This window comes from Zonotrichia leucophrys, chromosome Z (genome assembly GCF_028769735.1).
Source record: "Zonotrichia leucophrys gambelii isolate GWCS_2022_RI chromosome Z, RI_Zleu_2.0, whole genome shotgun sequence".
Taxonomy (NCBI): Eukaryota; Metazoa; Chordata; class Aves; order Passeriformes; family Passerellidae; genus Zonotrichia; species Zonotrichia leucophrys.
Genome location: NC_088200.1, coordinates 8140669 through 8157834, shown reverse-complemented (window position 1 = coordinate 8157834; position 17166 = coordinate 8140669). Strand labels below are relative to the sequence as shown.

Here is a 17166-nt window from a genome sequence, read left to right as displayed (position 1 = left end):
AACCCTCTGCAGCAGGATTGGCTCTGCGCTAGTCTCAGCAGAAATAACATCCTTTTGGACTGTTGTGAAAGCAAAATAGAAGCTCACAGTGAAAACAAATATGTCAAATGAGATGTGCTTTAGGAAGGAGATTGAACAACAGAAACAAACCCTGACACATAGTTTCAGTTATCAATTCTTGATTTTGAACTACTCAAGCTTCTAAATAGTTCAAACCTAAAATATTTGGTATATCCCAGTGAAAAAGGTAAGAGAAAAATCACTCTTCTCAGCTATAAATAAACCCTAAACATAAACTTTTTAAAAGAAAGGAGAAAGGAAAAAAATTAAAGCTAAAAAAAGGGGAGGCTCTGTGCTGAGAGCCCCTTCCCAGCCAGGTGTCCCTTCTTCCCAGAGAACACAGCTCCTGTGGCTGCCAAAGCCTAGCCCAGTAGTTCCACATGGGCCAACCTCATTAACCTCCAGAGCCAAGCCCTGGGACTGAGACATTGGTTCAAAAACATACACTGCTCAGGGACTTGCTTTGTAAGCCTACTCAGAGATGATGGGAGTGTGAGGATTTTGCTGACTAACTGAGAATTATTTTTTTTAAAGAGGAGTTTAGGTTAATGCCACACAGGTTTTTTTTTCCCAGCAGAACATGACAGGTTTGATAGAGTTTTTTAGGAGGTGACTCCTTTTAAGCTGATGTTTGCATTCAAAGCTAGAGGCCTGAATTCACTGATGTGGGAGACAATTTCTACTTCTATGATCTTGTGACACCTGAGTTTTGATGGTAGTAGCTACATTGCACTGCAGGCATATCCATTCATATGCCTATGTACCTGTTTATTCCTCTCTGTTTATTCCTCTCTGAGGATTTGGATCCTCACCAATTAGTAATAAGCAATTAGAAATGTGTAATTTAAAACAGGCTAGAATTTTCCATTATTTACAATGCAGTAGCACTTAACACATGGGAGATAATTGCCAGATCTATCAGAAACCACTGCTATGCTCTTTTAAAAAATAGGGAGTGGTAAAAGGTAGACAAACTCTTTCTTAGGTAACAGAAGTAGAAAATTTGTATTATTTTATTTTGCTCTTAACAATGGGAACATTACATCAGCTTTGTTTTATGCAAACGTACTTAGACATTACTAAGTCACTGAAAATGAAACAGCACAAGAAAAGATCTGTCAGTCTGCTTTACCCACTTCCCATTTTGTTTCCATTGTGAAAGGGCTGCATTGTTTCAAAAGAAAAAAGCCAGGCAGTCCAGAGAACAAAGGCTCTTAATTGCTCAGGATAACATTGTTACTTTTCTACTTTGTTCACTTTTCCTACAAAAAAGGGAGATTTTTTTGAGGTCTAGTATCTAGACAAAGACTGGCCCTCAGACTAGTGGGGTGGTGGTGGGGGAGAACAGGGAATCTTTGAGCTAAATATGAGAAAAAAGGCATCACTTTCTAGAATCATTTGATGCTGAATTAGGAATAACAATCCAATGTCTCAGCCTAACAGATAGTCCATGCTGCTTTTCATCACACAGAATGGAGTGCAAATCTTTTCTAAACCTTTTGGCTGATATTGACAAATGCTTACACTTCAGATCTTTCAACAGAGGCACAAGCTCTTTGGAGTGCTATACCATCACCTAACAACTAACTTTGCTTGCTAGTTTTGTAGAAGCTAAAAATTCTTAAGTTTAGTAAAATATCGGTACTTTAATCACAGAAGAACAGAATGGTTTGGGTTGGAAAGTTGGAATGTACTGTTCCAACCTCCTTGCCATGGACAGGGACACCTTCCACTAGAACAGGTTGCTCAGGGAAATTTTCTTATTGCCAAAGAAAACTAACAATTATGATTCTCAGCACTCAGCCTGTGGAAATAAAAAAGCAGGTACTTCTTTACGCATCTATCCATATCCATGGAGTAGTTTCTTTCCTTTTCAAAGCTATCTTCCTAGAGTGTCTAATGATTGTTATCACTGCTGCCAAGTGGTACACGTAAACCTACCCCTACAAATCCCATACAGAATGCCTCCACTGCTGTATGTACCTGCTCCTGGTCCGGGAACAGGCTGCTAATAACACCCCTTCAGCACACAGTCCTTTCCAACATCATCTCGGGCACAGGGGATCTGAGATTTTTGTGTCTCTAATGAAACAGCTGCAACTTCCCACAGCATGCTGCAGCAAGACCGTAGAAAACTTCACACAGGACTTACTATTTTGCCAGGTTTATTTACTAGAAGCCTAAATGGCAATAGGAAAAGCTCAGACGTTTTCTTTTTGTGTGTGTGTGTGGGTGGGTGTGGGCATGTGTGGGGGTGTGTGGGTGTGTGTGTGTGTGCCCAGGCTAATTTGTTAACCTCTTATAGAAGAGCTATAAATATCTGCTAGAGGAAAAGCTTTGGGCAGACAGGCAGGAAATATAAAATTCATGTCTTCTCTGAAATGTTACATTTGCACAAACTCTCTGTTTCTAGCAAGCAGAGGTCTTGCTCTTGGCATATTTCACATTCATCTGTTCTCCCATCAGGTTCTCTTGATTTCCTGGAATTTTTCTGGAAGATGGAGCCATGTCTGGGGGACAATCCATGCAAGGCATGTGCCAAAATTCAAGGAACACTGGCATGAGAGTGTATCAGCCAGCCTAAGTCAGGTGACAGCCACAGTCACTGCAGCAACATCTTCAGCCGAGGCTAACAAACCAAACACATTCCCCTGTCTCAAACACACCATGCTGAAACTTGTGCTGCCACACTTCTACTGCTAAGAACAAGAACAAAACACACGTACCAGTGCTTCAATCTGAGCACAGATTACCTTGCAGACACAGATAGTTAGCTGATGTTGCAACATATTTACCCTGAGCCTTCACAGTACCACCCATCTTTGTGACAGATGCCAGAGTGGCGGTAGTTTAAGAACATTACCTGCACACCACAGTTCTGAATTCACTAGAGTACTTCAAGATCAACTAAAAATCAGCTACAAAGTAGCATGTCTTGAATCCTGGCGGCAGCCAGTTCCACATGCAGCTGCCCCTGAATTTACTGCTCTCTTTTAGGCTGATATACTTGTTTTACTTGCTTTACTTGTTTTTATGCACTGCTTATCCTGTGATGTTCTGTTTGGAACACAAATAGTGCAGCATGCCGATACATACAGAAGATACAAGTTCTTCTCCAAAGAGAAGTCAACTATAATAATGAAAACTAAAGAGAAATAATTGTTTACAGCACACTTTTGCTCACATGTTCAGTGTCTGCTGAGGACCAAAGATCTGTGCAGTCGCTTTGCCTTTGTGCATATTTAAAAATTGAAATACAACTTGAATATTGAAATACAAGCTCGAAATACAACTTAATCAATCACAGGTACTAAAGCAGCACCCTTCCCCATGCAGGACTTTCCCTGCTGTGCCCAAGCTCCATACAACTCAAAGCCCAGTCACAGGACAGGAAAAGCACCCTTACCTGCCACACTGGCTCTGTGTGGTTTCCTGACTTAGCACTGCTCTTGTAGCTGGGCTCGGGGCTTGCCCTCTTCAGGTTGTAGACGGCCACGTTGCCGTCGTAGAGGCCCACTACGAGGAGGTGGGGGTGGTCCGCGTGGAAGTCCAGGCACATGACACCGCTCTCAGTGCTGAAGGAGTACTCGGGGAAGGAGGGGTTCTTCAGCGTGTACAGCAGCAGCATGCCGTGGCCCTGCTTCATGAAGTCATCTAAACAAGGAGAACCCAGATCAGTTTCCAGGACCCTCAGCTACTGAAATGCAGAAACAGACAGCTCCTACCTGTGCCTGACACCTACCTGAATGCAAAGTTACCAGCCACAGGACCACATGGTCATTTTGGTATGCCCACATCTGAACAGCCTTGCCACCCCCAGGACATAGGCACAACGTATTTATACAGAAGAACTACTATTTTGGTGTGCTTTTTTTCCTGGGAGAGAGAGCTGTGAAGCCCTGGAGGACAAGTGTGGAGGAAAGGAAGAATTTTGTGGACACTTCTTTCCTTGGGCTAGGATTACACTTCTTTCTGTGAGCTAGGACTTCACTACACTGCAGACATAAAGGCTGAACCAAGGATAGCACCATTTCAATTTCTGTATTGACAATATTTGATATTTCAGTCTCCACTACTTTTTCAAAGAAAAACATTTCATTAATGCATCTGTAAAGCATTTTATCAATTGCCATTACTCATGAATGTAAAAGTCACTAGGGCTTTATTTTCTATTTATGTCCAACACCTCCCTGCTTGGCACAGAAGCTCTTTTTTTGCCTAGACTTTCCAATCTTTTTTCTATTTACTTTCACCTTTTCTTTGTGCTGCCTGAAATTAGCTCTCCTTTTTCTCAGTAGGATCATCTTTCTTTTGTGTTTTTTTGTTATCATGCCCTGACTGTCTCTGCAATTCTTAGGGTATTTCGATCATGTAAAAAAACAATTTCCAAATTCTCTGAAAGGGAAAGAAAAGCTGTTGATGTAGATAAGCTCTCCAGAAACAAAGAAGGAACTTTGCTAATCTATGAAAACAATGCTGCCTCTGAGAGCTTTCTAGCCATCCAGTGCTTTTTATTACTGCCAATGCCTTCAGGCACACAGTATATGGGAAATAAATTTACTGCTTTCTGTGCTTCAAATACTCACTACACATTCTGTTTCCAGAACAGTCCTCTCCTTTTAAAACTGCTTCCTATCTTTCATAACATTTTGTCCAACCTGCAGGATCAGGTTTTGGTAAATGTGTACTCCAGTGATAACACTAACTTTAGAGAGTTTGTAGCAAACTGATTCCAAGTCAGCATGCAGGTACAGACATTGTGTACTCCATGTTAGCAGGGCCACATAAAAGCATTCAAAGAACCAGTAAAGAAACACACATTAACAAAACTATTACTGCTGCTTTGTACTACATTATCAAAATAGAATATTTTCACAAGTGTCTCTGTACTGGGGGTAGAAGAGGAAAATGACTTCTTTATTTTGCAGAAAGGCAAGATTCCAAAACTGGCATGAAACATATCTGACCCCACATAATATTTCTAACTTTTTTTTTTTTTAAATAAAGGGGAACGTTATTCTTAGAATTCTTGCTAAAAAGGAAGTGAACTTATTTTCTCCATCCGAGATTTTCCAGTTCTTTTAATCACAGAATTGTCTTTGTTCTTAACCAAATAATGTCATTTAACTGATATTTAGTTGAGGTCCATGCATGATGAGGATGAATCTGTGCACTCCTCAGAAGCAAAAACACTTGGGAAGGCTGTGGAAATGACCACCAGGAGTGACTCAGAGCAGAATGAAGTCAAATTGGTTGGATAGCCTTCGAATTAACCTATTTCATGCTCTTATTTCTCTTGGAGTGGGCTGACCAGCCAGGCATATTCCCAAAAGGTCTGTAGGGTACATTAATTTTCTATGTGTTAGCACTGTGCTGAGGAGCCTCAGAGAGCTGCCCCCATGCTCCATGCACAGACAGCAGAGAAGACACCTCTACATGGGGTGATTCAGCCGGAGATCTAAGTGGGGTTTTGGAGGTGGTTCTCTTCCCAGTGACCTGACAGGAACAGAGTCCACCCACGTTGCTCAGTGAGAGGTGATAGAGCAGGCCTTCATCAGGTGAAATGGCTCAGCAGCTTCAGCAATTCCACCTGAGGGTTAGTCTGGCAGGAGGAAAGCAAAGCCTTGGGAAGAAGCTCTGGCAGAGTGAAATACAGGGTCCAGTTTGCAGCTCATGATACCCAAATGTAGGTCTGTGAATGCTGGCTGTGCTCTCAGAGTCCAAGCTCTGCTACCATCAGTACCAGCAGCACCTTAAAGGGGAGTTTCCTGTGAATGCTGCTTTAGTCTCCAGGCTCCACTGACTGCAGTGGCTGCTATAGAATGATAAACCCAGCTTAACCTAAGAGCTGAATCCTACTCATATTCTCTCCTTTATGTTATCAAATACCAGGAATGTGGATTAAATCACAGATGTGTGAATACCACACGTAAGGCTGAATAATATGATTACTAAAGCACAGCCTATTCTTGATGAAAGGTAATGTGATGAGAATAACCCACAATTAACACTGAAGCATGACACATAAACCTCAGCAAAACACTAACCTGCTGAGCATAGGCATATCAATCCATTTTAATGTACGGTGAATTCTCATTCAGAGTACTCACCTGTGACATACCAACATATTCTTTAATGAATAGTTTTTAAAAAGGGATTATTTCATTAGTGATATTCAGTGTTCCAGAATGGCAAGCACAGCACATACCCACAGCAATGCGTCTGCGCTATAGCTTTGAAGAGCAGCATTTTCAAGGAAAAGGTTTTCAGGTTTTCAGTAAAAAAAAGCAGAGTACTGCACTTTGCCCCAAAACACTGGGGAAACAGGCTCTCAGGATGCAGGGTGAATCAATGCTAGAAGATCACAGAGCACAGCCAAAAGGTACAAAAGGCACAACCCAAGATCTGGCAATGGTGAACCACTGTTGGAAGTGAAGGCAGCAGCTTCAGACCGGAGACAGCTGCTCTGCACCTCATGGATGCATCAGTATGGACTGGAAGAATAGAGAATATCTATGCCCCCTGCAGATCCACTAAGTGCAACATGGTGTTTGCTTTTTTTTTTTTTTTCCTAAGATACAAGGGCTGGAGATATTAGAGATATTGGACAGTTTTTCTGATAATCAGAGCCAGCAGAACTTGCTCTTTACAGGAAGACACAAGGCAGCACAGCAAGAAGAAGAGAATGAACAGTCTCTTGCTGTCATGAGGAGCCCTCAGTGTTCACCTGAACAGAGGCTAAATTTTAGACCCTGACATGTAACAAGTGTATGTAGGAAGACAAGTTTTGCTAAGGAAAGATGCAGATAACATTATTACTGGTCTCAACATAGAGAACTGAGCCTGTAAACATCACATGCAAACAGAAATAGGTTTCAAACCAACTATGACCACTGTCTAAAATATGCCTCTGAATACGCCTTTAAAGCTGAACATTCACCCCAAATCCTTTACAGAAAAATACTGTAGTACTAGAAAAGTACCCCAGAATATAACTGTGATATCACCAAATAGTTTATGCAAAGTAATAATCTTGAAAGCATTTGAATCTTTTGTTCTGATGCTTACTAAGTACCTGGTTTTGTTCTGATGCTTACTAAGAACCTGGTCTAACAGATTTTTCATTTATATTATTCCTTAGCTGAATTTAAAAGAATCAGCAAATGTCCAATGTCAGATCGAAGTCTTTTGTTTGCTGGACAGATTAAAAAAAAAATCATTGGTATGTCTCCCTTTTTATTCATGAACAAAGCCATGAGACATACATGATTTTCTTCCATTTCCTCCAAAATGCTTAGGGCTGAACAACTATGCTCAAAGCAACATTGTCCTCAAGGTAGAAAGCACATTGCTTCAGGTAAATCCTGCAGCCACATAATAAATATCAATGCGGGGACCCTCCACAGGCATGAGTTAAAGTCAGTATTTTTACTACAGAAGGAGCCAGTGCTACAGTTTTTTGAGTGATAAACTGGCAAATTACTTTCTCTTTAAAGGATCTAAAACCCAAAATCTGTAGCCTTATATCTTAGATCCTGTGATCCTGTGATGGTTTTCTAAAAATCAAGTCTGCAAGCTGTCTCACTGACATGGCTTGGGCCAAGATATCATCACCCTAAAAAGAACTGCTGGTACCTAAAATCTGTCTTGTGTTCTCCAAGAGCCCATCTGGGAAGGGAAAAAAAGAAAAATGAAGTACATTTGTGAACAGATTATTGTTTCTGCGCATCACAGCTACACAAGCATACTCTCCCAGATACACTCAAGCTTTGAGCTGGCTAGCTAGGGCTCTATCCTTTAGGACTGGTTTACTAAGAAGTCAAGGGGAGGGGCTGGCTGTGCTCTACATCTGGTGAGACAATCTCCTCTTTGGAGGTGAGATCAGTTTCACAAAATTGTTGGTAGCCAAAGATATATCTCAGCTATTTATTTGTCTTTCCAATATTTAAAGTGTAGAGGACAAAAAAAAAAAAAAAAAAAAAAAGCCAGCAAATTTTCCCTAGGAAATTGGAAATCTTCAAAACCCTGAGTGCAATCTAAGAATATTCCTGTACTTCCATCTGCATGGCATAGGCGTGATGACCGAGCAAGTCACAAATTAGTGAATTTTCAATACAATTTATTTTTTATCAGTGAGCAAATCCTGTGCAGCAGAGCACTGAGCACAGCCTAACCTAACCCGCTGTGAAAGAAGTTGAATGACCTTGCACTGCTCTAGCAAGACTCTCTCCTGGCTTATTTTAAAAAGCTGTGCCAATTCCACACTTTGCTGCAGCTGCAGAATTGGTGTGCTGTAAGAAAGGAAACAGCTGGCACTTCAGGCTAAACTGTATGCCAGTAGTTCCAAAAAATCAGGAAAGAACAAATCTTTCCAAGAGCTCAGAGAGTTTAGGCATGGGCTGAATGTGTTTTCAAAACTCTTCAGGAATAACAATAACATCTCAAAGTTTTATAGCACTTGAGAGTGCTTTAAGCTTGTATATGCAGCATTTCTTTCTACAGAATGAGAAAGGGCAGCAGAGGGGACTGCCAAAGACACTACAGCAAGCTAGAACAAGGAACAGAGCTGGGACTTCAGAGGGCTCTGCTCAAGCAGCTGATCATCCCAGGATCCCTGAGAAATTTAAACTAGGATAGTTGGTGCTCAATCTGTTCCTATTCCTTTAAATGCTCAGAGCACTCGGGTACACTTTACTTGTGTACAACACAATGCTGTGTTGATATATCCCACATCACTATGGATCAGGCTGTGAACCATATTGTGGGCAATCAAAACATGAATATTGGACTTTCAAAACAGTCCCTTCCCAGAAAAGAAAATGTTTTGAGAACTCATTACTTTGTAACTCAAGGCCAGAAAGCCTGGCCTCCTCTTTTTCACAGATCCAAAAATGTTACTGGCATATCCTGTTTTGAGCCTGATAACTTGGTTTTGGCAAGTAAATGCATACTTCATATGAAGATCTCAAAAAACAGAGCAGCCACTGTTTCCTTTTGTAGTTTGTTTCAACATTTAATCACTTTGAGTGATTAAACAGCTGCATCTAATTCCTTACTTCACTTACCTGGCTCGCCACTGCTAATTCCTATTATGCCTACCTTGACTGGATAAAGGGTTTCTTTCATATCTGGTGCTTCTCTTAATTAAGATACTCTAAAAACTGAACACTAGCCACATTTTAGCATACTTTTGATAACCATCACAGCCTGAACTCAAAAAATCCCATTTATTTATTTTCACCAGCACAGCACAGTGCTGCTTAGCAAAAGGCCAGGAACCAACATTAAGTTTCCCACATCCAGTGAAGGGCACTGCCTCCACAGCTGCAAAGAGAAAGCCACTTCTCAGCAGACATGGAGAAGAGTAGAATATTAAGAAATTTTCCAGAAACAAGTGGAGGATATCACGTGGCTAGGATTTGTGCGAGGGCCAGACATAATTCATTTTGAGTCCAAATTTCAACTGGATGTTATTCTCTTTTCACATTTGGGCCATGTTCTCCAACTCTTGAATCAACCTGGGGCTCCTTCTGAACTACCTACAATTTTTCTGCATGCTTTGAAAAATGTTGGCTCTGGAATCAAACATAATATTCCAGTATTAGTCTCACTAATGTTTAAATAATATCTCTACTGCTACTCAGGATTCCCTGTTTGCACACCAGAATCATGTTCAGCGTTCTTGCCAAGTTACCATACTGGGGACTCAACTTTCTCACTTGTACACAAAAGTGGGGTTTTCCTCCTTTTTTTTTAAGAGTTGCTGCCTTCTAAAATACAACACTCCTTTTTGTCTAGAGAGGTATTATATTATGTTTGACTGCACTAAAATGCATTTGCTTTGAATAATTCTGGTTTACCACAACATTAATCACTCTGTATGACAGCTTGGTTCCCAGCATGATTTACAACTTCACCTGCTTTTTCATCAGTCACACATTTCAACTGCTGTGAGTTTATATTCCCACCCACAGGACCAATGAAAACAATGCCTAGATCCAGGGCTACTACAGCACCCCCTCTGAGACACTGCCTCAGATGATAATTCCACCAGCATTTATTTTCTGACATTCCTCAGTGGAAGCTGAACGCTCCTGTTGAGACCACCTGCATTGGCCTGAATTCTGTGAGCACAGGCATTTCCTATCACAGGGAAATATGTACCTTCCAATTACCAGTGTTGGTACTGCAAGATCTGCAAACGCTGAGCAAGTCCACCAGAGCAGAGGAGGCAAGCGACAGATCTTTTTGGCTTATGCTTGATTTAGATGCTTGAATGTCAAATTTAACATTCTGCTTGACACCTTTCACCAGCTGCTTGACGAATCCCTATTACTCCTGATCCAGTTAACATTTTTAGCTGGGGCTCTTGGAACTTGCAGCTTGGATAAGAGAGGTACAAAACCAGAATTTCCAAGTCTTCTGGATATTTTAGAGAAGACAAAATTGACAGATGACGAAGCAAGTTGTAATTTATACATGGCCCAAGGCCTTGTTGCAGTCCTAATATGTGCTGTGGGCTCTGCACATGTCAGAGGCAAGACACACCTCAGAAGCAGAGATGGGTAGATAGAGATAGCCTTTCTTACTGTAAAATACAGTCTGGCAGAGTAACACAAGAGAAAACACAGTCAACCAGGCCAACAAAAATGAGTACTTAGGAACCACTGGAACCATGCACTGTTTGTCAGAGCCTGTGAAAGCACAGGCTCAAAAGCAAACAAAAACAGGGGAGAAGGGGATGAAAAGATGTAGCAGTTCCCTGAAAAAAGCAGAACGATCTGGCTTTCATCTGAGCTCCCCTGAGAGTGAGGTGAGCAGGTGAGCAGTGCAAAAAGAAGGAATATGTAACTTGGCTGAGTTTGCAATGCTCTGTATAAAACCAGTTTTCTCATTCTGATCAGACAGGCTTTTTCATCATTGGTCTAGCATACCCTATAATTCCTCCTTAAATTTTCTTCTTTAAATAAATGCTCATAGGAGCATGATTTTACAATGTAAATAATAATGGTGCAGCTGCCTGTATATTATGAAAGCTTACGTCAGGTTGAGGATTCTGGCCCTCTGCTCTGCTGCCATGAGACCCTGCCTGGAGTGCTGCATCAAGCTCTGGTGTCCTCAGCACATCAGACCTCAGCCTGTTGGAGCAAGTCCAGAGAAGGCCACCAAGATGATCAAAAGCAGGGAGCACCTCTCCTATGAGAAAAGGCTGAGGGTGCTCTTGTCTCTGCAGAGCACCCTGCAGCTGGGAAGCCGGATGGGTGCTAGCTAATCCTCTCCTTACACACCAGGCAGCATTTGCCATCATCATCTCAACTTTTGCTCCTGCCTTTCTTGTTTTCATTGATATAAGCTCCGATTTTGATTGTATTTCACTCTTCATACCTGAGGCTCTGTTTCCTCTATACCTGTCCTGTGAAACCGGCACATTTGAGAACATTTGCAACCAATTAAATATTTAAGAGTGCCATCAAGTGGCCAAGTGAGGGGCTTCCAGGTGGCACGCAACGATTAGAAATCCCCAGGACCACAAATGGATATCTACCAAATGTGCTGCCTCTGGATAATCACACCAGCCTGCAAACAAGCTAGGCTGCCAGCACTTTAGTATTCCTGTCCAGAACAGCTCTGAGGGGGATGCATACACTGCAGGAGATGCTTATGTATTCCATAATTAAGAGACTGGAAAGTCAGTGTTTTATGGCAGCACTGTGGTCTCTTGGAAGCAGACAGATGATGCCTGATGAGATGGACATGTGCAGCTCAGGCCATTGATGAGACAATGAGAAATGATACAGCAGCTCTGAGAACATTTTTGAAGACATTTGGCAGAAGATCAAGATGTGAGCGAGGAGCAAGGAAGAAGCAGAGTCATACATATGGGCATGCAGTCAATTTTGCACTAGCATGCACCATGAAAATTAAGAGTAGTCATTATAAATCCAACACCTGTCCCTAACCTGTTTGCAGCAGTAGTTAACTTCAAATGTTTAGGGAAAAGTATAAAAACAGGACATAAAACCAGTGATATTTCTTCTAGAGGACTGCCTAGGCCCCTACTAATTTGTAGTTAAGCATATCCCAGGTCCCTAATGGACCTCTTCCCATTTTTCAGTGTAGCCAGCTACTGAACATTAAGTTTGGACAATATTCTTCAGCATTCCTCTTTGTAAAAGGCTGGGATATAAACCAGATATTCACTTCTTTGTCAAAAATTGTGGGGGGTTTTGCTTCCTTTTATTTTTAGTACATGAAATATTATGTATCTTAGCAGATATGTTGTATAATTGGGGGTTAGCATAAATGGATTTTAAGAGCTACTAAAAGTAGATTTCAGAGAAAAAATAGTAAAAGAAAAAAGAAAGAAAGAAAACAGAAATACCTAAACATCTGTTAGTCTCAAACAGAATCAAAGAATCATGGAATGGCTTGAGTTGAAGGGACCTTAAAGATCATCTTGTTCCACCTCCCCTGACATGGGCAGAGGCACCTTCCACTAAACCATCTTGCTCCAAGCCTCATCCAACCTGGCCTAGAACATTTACAAGGACACAGCATCCACAGCTTCTCTGGGCAACGTGTGCCAGGGCCTCAGCACCTTCAGAGTAAAGAATCTCTTCCCAATATTTATTCTACATCTATGCTCTTTCAGTTTAAAGTCATCCACCCTTGTCCTGTCATTATATGTTCTTGTAAATAGTCCTTGTAGGCTCCCTTCAGATACTGGAAGGCCAGAAAAAACTCTGAAGCCCCCTCCTTTCCAGGCTAAACAGCCCAAATTATCTCAGCCTTTTTTCATAGGAGAGATCTTCCATCTCTCTGATCACCTTGGTGGCTCCTCTGTGCTGGCTCCAGCAGGTCCCTGTGGTTCCTGTGCTGGGAGCCCAGGCTGGATGCAGTGCTCCAGGTGGGTCTCAGCAGAGCAGAGCAGAGGGGCAGAATCCCCTCCCTGCCCTGCTGCCCACGGGGCTCTGGGTGCAGCCCAGGACACGTTTGGCTCTCTGGGCTGGGAGTGCCATGGCTGGGCCATGTGCAGCCTCTCACCCACAGCACCCCAAGCCCTTCTGGGCACGGCTGCTCTGGGGCTGCTCCTGCCCAGCCTGTGCTGGTACCAGGGGCTGTCCCAGCCCAGGGGCAGCACCAGCACTTGGCCTTGAACTTTGTGATGTTCCCATGGACCCACTCCTTGAGCTTGTCTCTGGATGGCATCCCATCCTTCAGGTGTGTCAAAGCACCACCCAGCTTGGTGCTGCCATCAAACTTGCTGTGAGTGCACTGGATTCCTCTATATATGCCCTTAATGAAGATATTAAAGAGTACTGGTCCCAGTACGGATCCGTGAAGGACTCCACTCATCCAAACAACCAACTCTGGATGTGATTATCCAACCAACTCTGGATGTGATTACCCAACCAACTCTCTGGATGTGATTATCCAACCAACGCCTCGCCACCCAACAGTCCATCCTTCAAATCCATCTCCCTCCAATTTAGACAGTAGGATGTTGTGGGGGACTGTGTCAAAGGCTGTACAAAAGTCCAGATAAATGACATCTGTAACCCTTTCCTTGTCCATTCCTGCCATCACTTCATCACAGAAGGCCTCTGGTTTGTCAGGCAGGATTTACCCTTGGTAAAGCCATGCTGGCTGCCTCAATTCACCCCCCTGTCCTCCATGTGCCTTAGCAGAGTTTCTAGGAGGAAACTCGATCCCATGATCTTCCCAGGCACAGAGGGGAGGCTGGCAGGTCAGTAGTTCCTGGAGTCCTTCTTTCTACCACTTCTCCAGAGAGATACAATGGCTTCCCTTTTCCAGTCACCTGGGGCTTCATCTGACTACCATGACTTTTCAAATATCATGGAGAATGGCTTGGCAACCACATCATTTCATTGGGTCCCAAGACTTATATACATTAAGATCCCTCAGGTGGAGAATCTGACCTTCTCTTACAGTGGGAAGGACTTTGCTCCCTCAGTCCTCATCCTGATGTTTGTCCACTTGAGAGGTTGCCATTGAAGACTGAGGGGAAAAAAGTTACTGAGTGCCTCAGCCTTTTCCTCATTTGTTGTTACCAGTTTTCCATGATTTTTTTTTATTGGAGGGGTTGCACCTCATTTGACCTTCCTTTTCTGGTTAATGTAGCTATAGAAGATTTTTTGTGTCCCTTGCCAGGTTTAGCTGCAGCTTCAACTTGTCCTCACCCATAATTGCCTAAATAAGAACAGTTTGCACTGTATACTGCAACAAAGCAATAGCTTTCAATCCTTTGACCAAGTCAGGGGAAAAAGATAGCAAGGTCGGGGGAAAAAGATAGTTGAGGCAAAAGGACAGAGGGTCCTTCAGAGTGAAATTTTCAAAGAACAACAAGCTGCTACTAGGGAATGGAACTGGTCCAAAAGTTTCATATAAAGCATCAAGTATCTATGCAAAACATAGGGCAAATTTTGGCTTACACTTATATATGATGGATAAAGGATGAAAAAGAAAGAAAACAAATCACAGAACCACAGGATACCTGAGATTTTAAGGTACCTCTTGTCCAATTCTGACTTCTTAAAGCAGTGTCAGTCAGAGCATGGTGTCCAGGATTGTGTTGTCAAAGTTTTAAAATCAGCCTCTCTAGACTGTGGAAATACTGCTCTTCTGCTCAACCACTCCCAAAGTAAAGAAGTTCTATATTACATTTTAAGGGACTTTTATCTATCTCTGCTCACTTCAATTGACTTTGGTCTTTCATTTGATACCACTGAGAAGAGTCCGTCGCTGTTTCTGTCATTCCCCTCCACCAGGTGTTTATCCACATAAGAACCTTCCACCTTTCTCTAGGGACAGCCAACATTGTAGAGCTGCAGCTCTGAGATATCTAAACCAGATCTGGCTCTGACCAACACATGGATCTGCTGTGGGAGTTAAAGGGGAATTTATGTCCCCATTATCTCCCATCTCTACCAGCCAGGCTGCTGTTGGGCAACCAGCATCTCTGCAGCACAGGAAGAAGCCTGGGACTCCACAGCATCTAGAAAACATGTTCTGCTCCATAAAATTCCTCTCCTGTTCAGTGGGAGCCAAGGTGGGGACCAGTATCAGCATCTTGAAAATCTACTGTGCCGGCTCCTCTTTTGAGGACTCACCAGACAACACAGGAGCTGATACAACTGTCCCTCCATGAAGACCTCTTACACAGTAGTGGAAATCACTTCATCACACACTATTTGATGGGAGAAACTGGAGAATCCCAGCCAGCTATCTCATACCTGGAGGAATCTGATAAGAATAACACAGGACTGAAAGATTTTGCAATAGTTCTTGGAGCAATACCTGCTGCCTTTCTTTTATTGCAGGTCAGCCTTTTTCCCAAGAGCAGCCACTTGCTAAATATCATCAATTATTTAAATCCAGAATGATAATGTTGAAAAACTGAGGATGCATAGATTGTACAGTCATACAAACAGTAAGCCTCAAGTTCTTCACACAGCAAAGTTGTATTCTGCTTGTCTCACAGCCAGGAAAACAGGATCAAACAACTCAAATCTACTTACATGATTCACCACTTTGATCCCTCACTGATACAGTCAAGCATCTCTGAATACCTTTTTTTTCCTACCTTCCCTAGTTGACTTCATTTTACCCTAAAAAATATTCAGTTTTATCATCTCTCACATATGCTACAGCAAAGTGATACCCATGAGAACACACAATGAAAATATTTTTAAAAAACCACACACACACAAAATTAGTTGTTTTCACATTGTTCTGATGGTAAAAGATTCCAAAAAATGCAAATTTGATCTGCCCTTATTTTTCAATGGCCAGAATTTTCAGAGTATTCCTGATAGAATCTTATCCTGAAGTGGCCTATTGTATGAATCAGTGGAGGTTAGCATCCAAATATTTCTGGTTATATTCTACACTTTGGCAGCCTCATAAGTATTACCAAGCATGAAGAGAAGAACTGAAAAAGTATGATTGAGTTCCCTAAGCATGGACAAACAAGTAAGATTTTACATTGCAAAAAATGTGGTTTTGCTTTACAGCAGGAAGAAACCGAAGGTAAGCTAAGAAGAGTCTGAACATCTTACAAGTTTCAACTAATGAAAACATTAAATTAGATAGATTTCCTTCAGGTTTTTACTAATGCATTATGCTGAAAAATGATCCACACTCATCCTCAGGACAAAAGACAGAAAAGTCTTTGGAGAAAAAGTCTTTAATGGGGCCTTTTACATTTTCTTTGTACCATTCTGCCCTAGGAATAATGACAAGCCATCTAACTTCAGGAGCTTACAAAGTAACTTACATATTGCTAGAATTAATGATGGAAAGTGTTCAATGCAGATTTGTAAATTCCAAGACTAAAGAAGATAGTTGTGATGAATAAATCCTTTATTTGTTCCTATGCTTAATCACTTCCACCATTAAAAATTCATTTCCAGCTTTCTGAGATCTCTGAATTCTACTTCCAGTTGCTAGATTCTGTCCTAGATGAACAAGTAAGATGAAAGAGTTCTTTTCTATAAGATATCTCCTTCCTTTCCCTTCAAGTAATTAATGGACAGTAATCAAATCACTACTTAATCTTCTCCTTAACAAGCCAAGTTGAATTGTTTAAGAATTTAACTGTAAGGCAGAGTTTTCAAACATAAGTCATAATGTGCTTAATCTCTGAACCATTTTCAATTTTAACACCCATTTTGAAGACTGAACTGTTAATAGCTGGATACAACATTCCAGGGAAGATCTCATCAGCATCATACACAGAAGTAGCACCTCTTCCCCCTGCTACGCTCAAGTATGAGAATGCATAGGATATTCCATGTCAGACCCCCTTACACATATTTCTGCACCTGCTTTTCCAGGTTTAGCTGGAAGTTTTCTTTCTCAGAGTGTACATCAAGATAGGAAAATATTTTCAAGTCCAGTTTCATGACTGACACAAACCAATCTAACTATGGGCAGCTGCTAAAAATGCTGATCTCTCTTTCCCTCTGCCATTTTTTATTTCCCGCCTCTGTTCTCACCCCAGTGGCCCTGTGGTTGTTGACCTGGTTGAAAAATAATAATTTTAAATTACACTGCCATCTTTGGGTACTGATAGCGACATTACAC

General features: G+C 41.8%; 1 protein-coding gene across 1 annotated transcript in view; it reads right to left on the bottom strand.

Moving 5' to 3' along the window:
• Positions 1-17166, bottom strand: part of DNAI1 (dynein axonemal intermediate chain 1) — a 137449-nt gene that overhangs the window by 70849 nt on the left and 49434 nt on the right. Inside the window, exon 13 of the mRNA XM_064735753.1 lies at positions 3467-3714. Within this exon, the coding sequence (XP_064591823.1) occupies positions 3467-3714 (248 nt within the window). The remainder of the gene's footprint in view (positions 1-3466; positions 3715-17166) is intronic.